General features: G+C 42.8%; 1 protein-coding gene across 1 annotated transcript in view; it reads left to right on the forward strand.

The window, feature by feature from the left end:
* prkn (parkin RBR E3 ubiquitin protein ligase) overlaps positions 1-13,435 on the forward strand; it is a 1,164,186-nt gene that overhangs the window by 920,269 nt on the left and 230,482 nt on the right. Inside the window, exon 12 of the mRNA XM_069936147.1 lies at positions 10,175-10,324. Within this exon, the coding sequence (XP_069792248.1) occupies positions 10,175-10,324 (150 nt within the window). The remainder of the gene's footprint in view (positions 1-10,174; positions 10,325-13,435) is intronic.

Consider the following 13,435-nt stretch of genomic DNA (forward strand, 5'->3'; position numbering starts at 1 on the left):
GGTGAGGATTTCTGGTGATTGCTGCTCCTCTCTGACAGCAGTGTTCCCTGTGGATGTACTCAATAGTGGAGAGAGATTTTCCTGTGATGTCCTGGGCTGTGTCCACTACTTTTTTCAGGGCTTTATGCTCAGGGGTATTAGTGTCCCCATACCAGACTGTGATGCAGCAGGTCAGCACACTTTACACTACACCTCTGTAGAAATTTTCCAGGGTTTCTGGGATCATACCAAACCTCCATAAAATCCTGAAGAAGTAAAATAATATAATATTGTGCTTTCTTCACAATGCCATTAGTGTGTTGGATCCAGGAAAGCTCCTCCGAGATAGTGACTCCCAAGAACTTACATTTGCTCACCCTATCCAACTCTAATATCCCAATGATCACTGGATTGTATACCTCTGGCATCTCTTTCCTGAAGTCAACAATCAGCTCCATGAACATGTGTATTGTGTGTAAGCAGCAGAGTTTTAGTTTAGTTTGGGTATCATGATCAGTGTACACATGTGGGCTGAAAGGCCCATTCCTGTGCTATACTGCTTTCTGCACATAATTTACCAATGTTCTCATAGGCCATACTCAGCAACTTCTGTATTAAAAGGATGACCCTCAGTCCCCTTTGAAATCTTTCCCCTCTCTTCTTAAATCCATGATCTCTAGATTTAGATTTTCCTACCCTGGAAAAAAGACTGTCACTATCTACCCCAACATTCGTGACTTTGTAAACCTCCATGAGGTCCTTCCTCAGCTTTCTACGCACTGAGGAGAAAAGTCCCAGCCCTTCTAGCCTCAGCCAAGGAGAAAAATTCCTGCCTATCCAGCCTAGATAATGACAGTGTATTTGTTGTGATTCTTAGCTTGAAACCTCCTGCAGGACACCCAGCTGCTGACTTGCTATTGTCCCTGTGCTTTCTATATAGCTGGTCCTTTTGAATTTCCAGTTAATGGTCACCCAGAGAATGTTGACAGTGGGAGATTTGATGACAGCAATGCTGAATGTTAATGGTATGAGATTAAGCTTCTTTTGTTGGAAACAGTCATTGCCTGGAATTTTTCTGATGCAAGTTATTTGCCACTCATTAGTTCATACCTGAATTGTGCCAAGATTTAGCTGCATGGAAGCTTAGGCTGCTTTACTTACTGAGGAATTGTGAATGGAATTAAATATTGTGCAAGCTTCAGTGAGCATTCCTACTCCTGAACTTAGAGATATTTATGGAGATGACACCAAACTCCATTGTGGGATCTTTCGGAGTGAAAATTAAATGCCATATTTCCACATTACAATAGAGACTGTGGCTGAAATAGATCCAAAACATTAAAGTTTAATGCACACTGTCCATCCTAGATGGTGGCTGCTGATTCATTCCAATTCCCAGACTGCCTGCATTCCCATAACATTCTTCATTTCCACCCTTGCTTCAGCTTGTCTTTGAATAAAAGACTCCTCATTTCTGGGACATGGCTTCCCTCATGTAGGAATACCATCTGGCACATTTTGTGATTGATGTGAATACCATATTAAATGTACTAACAAACTAAATCATATACTTTTGGATGTATTGTATGTGGACACATGTCTCCTCCACAGCCCATGCCTATTTGACAGCTTTTCAGTAACTAACATGACTGTGAAGTTTCTGCAGGAGAAAAAGTAAATGAAATTCAAATCAGGAGATGTACTGCATTTAGAATTCTGCATGGACTTTGCTTCCAAATTTGCTGGCAGTATCCTAACTCAGACCAAGTCCAGTTCACCATTACCTCTGCATCTATGTACTCCAATGTGCTATTCAAGACAAACAAATGGGTTCTGTGGAGGTGAAAAGATAAGACATATAAATACAAATGAAGAAGACTATCAAATTTATTAGTATCAATGTGAGTGGCTTAAACAGCACCATAAAGAGGAAGAGGGTCATAGCTCACCTTAAAAAATTGAGAGCATATATAATATTTTTACAGGAAACTCACTTATTGAAAAAGAAGCATGATAAACTTAATAGGGACTGGATGGGGCAGGTGTTCTCTTCTTCCTTCAACTCTAAGGCCTGGGGTAGCCATTTTAATACACAGAAGGTGGTGGGGCTACAGACCTGGCTGGGAGATTTGTAATGGTAGACTGCCAGTTGTATTCAGAACCATGGACACTGCTGAATCTCTTTGCACCAAACTTGGATGATGAACAATTTATACAAAATGATTTTCTAAATGCTGCAGAGGGAAACAAAATATATTAATTGGAGGATATCTAAATTTCTGTCTGGATCCTATTCAAGATAAGACAACAAAAACGTTGTCAAAGTCCAAGGCAGAAAAAACAACTCTGGCCTTTATGCAAGATTTAAATTTGATAGACATAAGAAGGCAGAGGAACCCACAGGCTAGGGACTGCTTATTTTATGCGAAGTCCCGTAATTCTCACACCAGAATTGATTATTTTTTAATGTCAGTCCGGTTGGAAGGCAGAATGCTTGAATCGGAATATTTAGCAAGGCTATTATCAGATCATTCACCGTTAACCTTGCAAATAACAATGCCTGAAAAACAGGTAAATGCCTATAGATGGCACCTTAACTACACTGTTGAAAAACTCAGACTTCTGTCCCTTTATATAAGGGGCCAAGTTGCTTTGTTTTGTGAAACAAATAGTCCTTCAATGATAAAAACTTTCTAATCTGGGACATCTAAGGGGGGGGGGGGTGGGGGGGGAATAATTTCATACACCAAGAGTATTTTAAAAAATCTCACTGAGGTGGAAACACTGGAACAGGAGATTACAAAATTGGAAAAAGAATACCAAAACCAGGGATTGAAATGAGAAATATCAGGAATTGGAAAACAAAAAACTTAAATACAACATTCTACAAACATATAGAGTGGAAAAAAAAATGCACTTGCAAGCCAAGCAAATATATTTTGAACAAGGGAAAACAACACATAAAATTTGGCATGGCAACTGAGAGCAGAGGAAACTTCAAGGATGATTAATGGGGTTCAATCAGGGCCGGACTTGGTAACATATAATCCAAAAGAAATAAATGACATTTTGAAAACTATTTATGAGAAATTGTATAAATCTGAGGCACCAGGAGACTTAGATAAAATTGATGAGTTCCTGGAGGGGATTGAGTTGCCGAGACTGGTCCAGGAGGACTGGATGGAATTAGATGCCCCATTTTTCAGTGAGGAAATCAAACAGACCTTGGAACATTAAAAACAAACAAGTCTCCGGGAGAGGACGGTTCCCCCTGAGTTCTACAAGGAATTCAAAGATGTGTTGAAACCATTGTTAATGGGTGTAGTGAACCAGGCGGCGGAGACAAGGAATATTTTTCAGCAGGTATTATAGCAATTCCAAAAAGAACAAGGACCCATTGAAGCCATCCTCATACAGATCTATCTTCCTACTAAACACAGATTACAAAATAATCACCAAGACACTGGCCAACAGATAGGAACAGTACGTTCCCAAACTGATAGATCCGAATCAAATGAAATTCATGAGGAAGAGGCACTCTGCTAACAACTTGAGCAGACTATTTAACATTATACATTTGGCACAAGCAAAACATGATCCAAGTTTTGCTAGAAGTTTTCTTTGCTAGAAGCAGAGGAGGTCTTTGATCAGTTAGAATGGCCTTTTTGTTTAAAATATTAGAGAAATTCAGAATGGAACAAATGTTTATTAATTGGATAAGAACATTGTGTGACAAACCACAGGCAAAAGTCAGTACGAATGGACAAATATCACCAACATTTCCCCTCACTAGGTCCAGCTGACCTCTCTCCAGAGCTGTTCACTTTAGCAATTGAACCATTGGCAAAGGCCATTAGGAAAGATCCAGAGATAAGTGGATTCAGAGTGGGCCAGCGACAGCACAAAATCAATCTAATGGCAGATGATGTGTTGCTGTACTTGACGGGCCCAACTGGGTCTCTGACAAAACTGTTCACCACACTGAGGACTATGGTGAAATATCAGGCTCTAAAGCCAACATAGAAAAAAGCTACTGAATAAATTTGACTATAAAGAATATCATAAAAACAGTAATTTCAGTTGGCATGAAGGATTTGTGAAACACTTAGGAATCCTGGTAAATTTATATAAACTTAACAGCCCCAGCCCACCACCCCCCCCCCCCCCCCCACCAATACTGAAGAAAATTGAAAGTGACTTAATGAGATGGAGAGAACTACCCATCACCTTAATGGGAAGGGTTAACTGCATAAAGATGAAGTTGATGCCAGGACTCCAATACCTCTTCCAATCTTTCCAATTCCATTACCACACTCCTTCTTTAAGACATTAAATGATAGCATAAGGACATTAATTTGGAATGGGAAAGTACCCAGGATAGCCTTAAACAAACTAACATGGAACTATAGCTTTGGTGGGGGGGGGGGGGGGGCTTAAGGTTACCTGATTATTTTAAGAAATACTATCTAGCAGCTCAGTTGAGGTTCCTTGCATCCTTCTTTGAGGAGGGGGAACTACCTGCTTGGGTGCAAATGAGACTGCACGTAATGGGGAAGGGAATGGCAAAAGATTTCATATAAAAATGGGATGCCAAGTTAATAGGGGAGAAAATGGATAACCCCATACTGAAACATCTGACTAAAATTTGGCATGAGATGAATGAATGTTTGGAGAGAAAGTGGTAATATCACCTAAGGAGCTACTGATTCACAACGAATTGATGCCGATGAACATGGGTAACGAAATCCTAAAGATTTGGAATCGGTAGGGGATCCAATACTTTAAGGCACACATGTCAAACTCTGGCCTGCGGGCCAAATTTGGCCCGCGATATAATTATATTTAGCCCGCAAGATCATTTCAAAAATGTATTAGGGGTGGCCCGCTGGCCAGCGCGCCAGTATAGCGCATGCACAGCTAATACTACAAATCCCAGAATGCATTGGCGTCAGCCCGCTAATCGCCCCCACCTCCTCTGTTTACGTTGCAGCGTCTCACCATGGACTCTGGTTTTTGGGCCTGGCCGGTGTCAGGGGAAGCCAAGGCCGCTTTCCAGCGCCCGGAACCGGAGGCCTCGGGCCTGACCTCGCCAGGACCGTTGCCCACTCCCCCTCCCTGCCGCAGGCCGACCCGCGACTCACGGTGACGGGGCCGCTGATCCGCCGAGATGCCGCCCTACAGCGAGAGCCGATGCCCCCGCACTGTCGTGTCCCCCCCGCCCGCCCCCCAACCGCAGCGCGGCCTGGCCGGTGTCAGGGGAAGCCAAGGCCGCTTTCCAGCGCCCGGAACCAGAGGCCTCGGGCCTGACCTCGCCAGGATCGTTGCCCACTCCCCCTCCCTGCCGCAAGCCGACCCGCGACTCATGGTGACGGGGCCGCTGATCCGCCGAGATGCCGCCCTGCAGCGAGAGCCGATGCCCCCGCACTGTCGTTGTCCAACCCGATCGCCCGCAAACCCCGCCCTCCCACACACAGGCCTGAGTAAGGATTATGAACTTTAATCTCAAGATAAAACGATCTTCAAATAGTTTCATGTCACAGTGATAAATATATTCCTGGTTAAAAATAGTCCTGCACTTGGATACAAGCTCATTAGGCATAAAACTTGAAAAGTGTGTAAATCAAAGGATATCTGTACCAATGGAAAAAGGTCATGGCAAATAACCCTGCTAGAGTTCATGCCCACAATCAGTCACCCATTTGATTGTTTCAGGAATCATGTTATTCTCCCACATTCTCAATAGCCCTCAGATTTTACTATTCGACAGCACACTAGCAACATTTGACAAATCCTCTATAGAGAAATATTATTTATTGAATAATTTATTTCTCATTTGTTAATGCTTCTGGAAAGAGTTTATCCAAAACTATTATCAAACATTTATTTTAATAAGAAAAAGTTTAACATTACATATGTTGAAAGAAGAGAAAACATGCAGATGTTGTTGAAAATTTTCAATAAATATTTAGTTCGGCCCTCGACATAGCCCAAGTTTTTAATTTTGGTCCTTCGTGAATTTGAGTTTGACACCTCTGCTTTAAGGACTGCTACGAAAGGAGGTAGCTTATGTCCTTTGAGCAACTTAAAGGGACCTTTCATTGTTTCCTCCAGTTAAGATTGTTTCTAAGGGATAGGTGGGGCCCTGCAATCACCCCACCTACAACTAGAGAAGCTAAAGGGATGTTTCGACTGAGAAATACACCCAAATTTATTTCAAGAATGTACTCCAAGGTGAAAGCCCCAAGCAAGGGCTACACAGATCAAGAGAGAGATGGGAGTCAGATTGAGGCATCAGAATTGATGCTTGTCGGATTGATGTAGAGACAGTGTGACAACAGTTATTAATTCTAATAACTGTAGACTGGTTCAGTACAACTTTCTGCACCAGTTCTACCTCACACCACAAAAGATTCAAAGAGGTGCTGGAGACATGTTTCAGGTATGGAGTGGAGCCAGGAACATTTGTTCACGCAACATGGTCCTGCGCAAAGGTTTCCCCATTTTGGCAGTATTTAACCAATATACTAACCAGGAGATGGCAGAGATCGACAGCATCGAGTCCACGCTGCTGAAGATCCAGCTGCGCTGGATGGGTCACGTCTCCAGAATGGAGGACCATCGCCTTCCCAAGATCGTGTTATATGGCGAGCTCTCCACTGGCCACCGTGACAGAGGTGCACCAAAGAAAAGGTACAAGGACTGCCTAAAGAAATCTCTTGGTGCCTGCCACATTGACCACCGCCAGTGGGCTGATATCGCCTCAAACCGTGCATCTTGGCGCCTCACAGTTCGGCGGGCAGCAACGTCCTTTGAAGAAGACCGCAGAGCCCACCTCACTGACAAAAGGCAAAGGAGGAAAAACCCAACACCCAACCCCAACCAACCAATTTTCCCCTGCAACCGCTGCAAACCGTGTCTGCCTGTCCCGCATCGGACATGTCAGCCACAAACGAGCCTGCAGCTGACGTGGACTTTTACCCCCTCCATAAATATTCGTCCGCGAAGCCAAGCCAAAGAAGAACCAGGATAACAAAAGTAACCTTTCTGCCAGATCCAATGTTGTATCTGCTGGGGAGCCTTATGGACATCAGCTTCAAATTAACCAAATCCCAAATTCAATTCATATTTATCGCTTTGTCCAGAGCAATAGAAAATGCATTGCCATCCCATCTTCTTGTCAGTAATTAGATTACCAAGATGCACAGCTGTATTCCCATGGAAAAAAAAAATCACGTACAATCTTAGAATCTGGCAAAACACCTTTGTAAAAATTCTTTTCTTTGGCTTGGCTTCGCGGACGAAGATTTATGGAGGGGTAATGTCCACGTCAGCTGCAGGCTCATTTGTGGCTGACAAGTCCGATGCGGGACAGGCAGACACGGTTGCAGCAGTTGCAAGGGAAAATTGGTTGGTTGGGGTTGGGTGTTGGGTTTTTCCTCCTTTGTCTTTTGACAGTGAGGTGGGCTCTGCGGTCTCCTTCAAAGGAGGTTGCTGCCCGCCAAACTGTGAGGCGCCAAGATGTATGGTTTGAGGCAATATCAGCCCACTGGCGATGGTCAATGTGGCAGGCAACAAGAGCTTTCTTTAAGCAGTCCTTGTACCTCTTCTTTGGTGCACCTCTGTCTCGGTGGCCAGTGGAGAGCTAGCCATATAACACGATCTTGGGAAGGCAATAGTCCTCCATTCTGGAGGCGTGTCCTACCCAGCGCAGTTTGATCTTCAGCAGCGTGGATTTGATGCTGTCGGCATCTGCCATCTCGAGTACTTCGATGTTGGAGATGAAGTCACTCCAATGAATGTTGCGGATGGAGCGGAGACAACGCTGGTGGAAGCGTTCTAGGAGCCATAGGTCATGCCGGTAAAGGACCCATGATTCAGAGCCGAACAGGAGTGTGGGTATGACAACGTCTCTGTATACGCTAATCTTTGTGAGGTTTTTCAGTTGGTTGTTTTTCCAGACTCTTTTGTGTAGTCTTCCAAAGGCGCTATTTGCCTTGGCGAGCCTGTTGTCTATCTCGTTGTCGATCCTTGCATCCGATGAAATGGTGCAGCCGAGATAGGTAAACTGGTTGACCGATTTGAGTTTTGTGTGCCCGATGGAGATGTGGGGGGGCTGGTAGTCATGGTGGGGAGCTGGCTGATGGAGGACCTCAGTTTTCTTCAGGCTGACTTCCAGGCCAAACATTTTGGCAGTTTCCGCAAAACAGGACGTCAAGCGCTGAAGAGCTGGCTCTGAATGGGCAACTAAAGTGGCATCGTCTGCAAAGAGTAGTTCACGGACAAGTTGCTCTTGTGTCTTGGTGTGTGCTTGCAGGCGCTTCAGATTGAAGAGACTGCCATCCGTGCGGTACCGGATATACACAGCGTCTTCATTGTTGAGGTCTTTCATGGCTTGTTTCAGCATCATGCTGAAGAAGATTTGTAAAAATATTTGTAAAAATATGGCAGCCATATCTGACGTACACGGGAGCACAACTGTAACCACATCCTGACAAAAATTACCAATAGATGGATTAAGGGGGTAGCTCCACAGCCACCATGGCCTCAGATCAGAAGCATTGACATCACACCCAGCCTCTTTTTACTTCTTTCACATTTTTTAAAGGGGTTAGAGAGGGAGGGGGGAGAAATGCCACATGTATGTAGATTGTTGGGGGACATTTGTGTATTCTATAACAGTCTGTGATGTTATCTTCTTGTTTATTGACGTAAAATGAAAAATAAAATATTCTGAAAAAAAAGTACTTCGATTATACCATTTTAAGATTATTGTTTGCCAAATTATGTGCTTGATCAGCATTCCAGGCACCTGCCTGATTATCTCTCTATGTAGCCCAATATGATATTTTATTAGCAAAAGATTCTGTGAAACACCTTGGGCTATATTCTTTCTTTTCTTTCTTTGGCTTGGCTTCGCGGACAAAGATTTATGGAGGGGGTAAATGTCCACGTCAGCTGCAGGCTCGTTTGTGGCTGACAAGTCCGATGCGGGACAGGCAGACACGGTTGCAGCGGTTGCAGGGGAAAATTGGTTGGTTGGGGTTGGGTGTTGGGTTTTTCCTCCTTTGTCTTTTGTCAGTGAGGTGGGCTCTGCAGTCTTCTTCAAAGGAGGTTGCTGCCCGCCGAACTGTGAGGCGCCAAGATGTACGGTTTGAGGCGATATCAGCCCACTGGCGGTGGTCAATGTGGCAGGCACCAAGAGATTTCTTTAGGCAGTCGTTGTACCTCTTCTTTGGTTACTAAATTAAATTAAATAATGTACATTTGGCACAAAGGCAAAATATAGAGGTTGGAAATTTGAAAATAAAATAAAATGTAACTTCCAGATGCTGCCTGAGCTCAAAAGTTCCAGATAAATAAGTTTTAAGATTTGGAGAGAAGGATGGTTGGTGTGTGGGGAGGTGGGGGGGGGGGGGGGGGGGTGTGGATATAAAGGAAGGTCAAAGATTAGATTGAAGGCAGAATGGTGTTCCAGACTAAAAATAGTGACTATTGTTAAAGGGACAAGTAAAGAAACTAAAAATGTATTAGAGGAAGAGTAAATGAGAATACACCAAAATCATTATCCAAAACTGTTGAACTGATTGACAAATTTATAAGGCTGTAATGTGGTTCTTTCATAGAACTTCATTTGTATAGTGAAGGAAGTTGGTCACAGAAAGGTTAGAATGAGACTGGAACAATGAATTAAAGTGACAGCAATCAGAAACTGCAGCTCTGCTTGCAGAATGAGCCAAGATGCTCCACAAACCTGCACCAATCTGCATTTGGTCTCCATGGTACAGAGGAAACTTGATTGCAAGCAGTAAAAATAGAGTAATAAAGTAAGATAAATTCAAGTAACTGTTTTGTGGGGATACTGAGAGGGGAAAAGGTGGGTATTTCTTGTGGCTGGATGGAAAGGTGAGGTGGGAAACTGAAATGTCACAGTAAGGATAATCCTTTAAAAATGGAGGAGGTAAGGGGTGATGTGTTTGGTGGTGGAACTGCCAGAGATGCTAAACAATCCTTTTCTTCATCCATGTCTTGTCTAAAAACTCACACATATGGATATAAGATGAACATGGGCTATCAGCGGATCATTGTGCAAGCATTTGACCTTGATTCTAATTTTCATTTTAAGTTTCTGCCAACCTGTTCTAGCAAATTACCTTGCTGCATTGTGTTATAACTTCTGAATATTTTCCATTTGTAGTACAATCGCTATCAGCACTATGGAGCAGAGGAATGTTTGTTGCGGATGGGTGGCATACTTTGCCCAAGACCAGGCTGTGGTGCTGGCCTGCTTCCCGACAGAGGTCTGCGCAGAATAGAATGTATGCCCCAGAGTGGTCTGGGCTGTGGGGTAAGGTCAAATTACATCATCTACTTGTTCTGAGGGTAATGCTAATCTCTCTCATTAAAATTTCAATTAATATTTATGGAAATAAGATATTTTTACACGGTACTTTACAAAATCAAAAGCTACCTTTTAACTTATGAACATGCTAATCCTATAAAAGCACTGTAAAATTAAACATGGATATATGTGGAATCCTGAGGAGCATAGATAAGGTGAATAGTCAGAGACTATTTCCCAGGATAGGGGAATTTAAAACTAAAACTCAGAGATTTAAGATGAGAAGGAAAGGAATTAAAGGGGTCCCTAGGGCAACATTTCCATATAGAGGATGATGGGTAAAATGAAACAAGCTTCTGGAAGAAGTGGTGGAGGAGAGTATATTTGCATTGCTGAAAAGTCAAGTCCATGTCTAGAAATGCTTTACAGGGATATAAGACAAATGCAGGCGAGTTGTTTGGCATGTTTAATTGATTTGAAGAGCCTATTTCTGTGTAGTATAACTCAATGACTCTGACTTTTTATGACTCTAAATACTGTTGTAGGATGGATGATCTAATATAACCATTTAATACCCCAGCTAAAATTCTATGGTAATCTACTTTGGTTGAGAGAGAACATGATATTTTCTGTTCTGCTATCCATGAGATATAATATGATATAAGAGTTTATTGCCAAACACATGCATACAATGTACAGATGTACTGAAATTCTTACTTGTTGCAGCCACACGTTCATAAGAACTTCAGTACCTGGCCCAGTTTTGGAGCTTAAAATGTCAATGATAAAGCAATGAAAGAATTCAGGACAGATCGCAACTCTGCAAGTTATTCATCTGAACAATAAAAAGATGATGTTATACATACAATCTACTGCCTGTTTTTGAAGACTTAAGTTAATGTTGCTCATCACACCTGAATTGGCAAGATTATTTTCTTGGCAATTAAGATGGATTGAAAATGAAACAGACTGCAGAACTGACCAGTTATACCAAACAGCACATCAGATTTGCATATCCTTCCCCAGAGTAATGCCAATCAATTATGTTTTTTACACAGCCACTGCATTCCAGGAAATGATTCCCAATTTTCCAGATCATAACAGGAATTTCCACTCCAAAATTTTACCTCCACGATCCCTAGGCATTTTCACAGATTGTCTGCAGTCTAAAATGAACCACAGATGATCCGCGATCAACGGTCTCATGAATAGGACAGAAATACTGTATTTTTTTTTACAGTAAAAAAAATAACTTTGCACTTCAGGTATTCTGTCTAAACTCACGGTGAGATACTTCGATATTTAGAATTTTGGTCATTCTTGGGTGAACGGCCACTCCCAGAAGATAGGGAAACAGTTCAGAGTGGAAAAATTTTGCAAGTTCTATATAAATTTTTTTTAAAGCTTGTCCATATAGCAGCACATGTGGACTTGGCTCTTGTTGCTCTGTCACTGTGTTGGAGTTTATATCTATTATTCTCTTGGGCTTAAGTGCCACTAATTATTACTGTAAATGAACTTTGTAAGGCAATGATGAAGAGTGCATCATTTTCTGTCAGCTGTCTGGTTAAGTATTAGCAAAGCGCAACAATTGTAACAGAGATTCCTTGCACCATGTGCCAGCTAATGAGATGTGGCATCTGCCCCCTTGTGAATTCCCACTCTTTTCAGAAGATGAACTGAAATAATACTTTGCCAACCCAAGAAAACCCTTCCTCATACAGGATAACTTTGCATGCTTGGAAAGATACAAATCTCTGAAAGAACAAAACTACAAATGAAAAGTAATAGACCTCACAACACAACATGTATCTCCCTAATCGCAGCATATTCAAAATGCAAATTACTCTGTTCTCTTCCATTAACAAGAGTGAGACAAAGAGGGAGAGATAGGGAGAGACAGAGGTGTCTAGAATTAATTGTCTGTGTAGAGGCAGTATTCCTTGTGTGATGTAATTCATCCACAAAGGTTACATTCCTCATTCTGCAACTAAACAAAAGAAGGAATTTTCCCTGATGGATTAAAATGTTTATCAATAAAGCAGCTGCACTGCATCAACAAATCGATCCTCAGGATGTTGGCATTGTTCATTGCTGCAACACTATTGGCAGGAGGGTCAGTAACCACAGATTTAGGTGAATTGGCTACAGTACCAAAGGGAGATAAGGAAGATTTATTTTTCTTTCAAAACAGTGAATTTTTATGATCTGAAATGTACTGTCAGAAAAGGCTGTGGAATGAGATTCAACGGAAACTTTCAAAAAACAATCAGATAAATACATGAAAAGGAAAAACTTGTTCTGTTTCCAACACCATCTCCAACCTCATCACCTTTGGTCACCTCCCTTCCCCTTGCTGCTTGTTTCTACCTTCTACCCAAGAGATAAGGATGGTGCTGTTGTGGTCTGGCGCACTGACCTCTACCTTGCTGAGGCCAGACAATAGCTCTTAAACACTTCCTCCTATCTGCTCCTCCCAGAGGACCCCACCACGGCACATCAAGCCATTGTCTCCAACACCATTTTCAACCTCATCACCTCTGGTCACCTCCCTCCCATGGCTGCCAACCTCATTGGTCGTTTCTACCTTCTCCCAATAACCATTGGGATAGACCCATTGTTTCTGGTTCCCACTGTACTAGTTTCATCTTATCTTGACTCTATCTTTTCTCCTTCCCCACCTACGTCTGCGATACCTCACAAACCAACTAGAAGGAGAATGACTTCTATATCCAGTTCGAGCAGAGCTCACTTTCCATAGGCTCGCTGCCAGGGATATAATAATATAGTAATGTTACACTATAGTAATATAGAATATTATTTAGAGAAATACAGATATATAACTTACTTCAGTGGTGCTCAGCTTCCCTCATTGGAGTATTAGCAGGAGTCAGAAGCTCGAGAATGATCGATCATCAGGCGGCCGGTGACGCACATCCACTGCTAGGCGATGCCGCACGTGGCCTGGACAAGCAGTGGGAGACCGAGGGGATGAGCAGCCTGGTGGAGGGGAGAGGAGGGGGGAACAAGAAGCAGCAGGGTGCGGTATCATGACGCCTCTGGAACTGTCCAAGGTCAGCATGGGGCCGCCACTCAGCCCCGCAAAATGGCAACCTG

This window comes from Narcine bancroftii, chromosome 4 (assembly GCF_036971445.1).
Source record: "Narcine bancroftii isolate sNarBan1 chromosome 4, sNarBan1.hap1, whole genome shotgun sequence".
Taxonomy (NCBI): Eukaryota; Metazoa; Chordata; class Chondrichthyes; order Torpediniformes; family Narcinidae; genus Narcine; species Narcine bancroftii.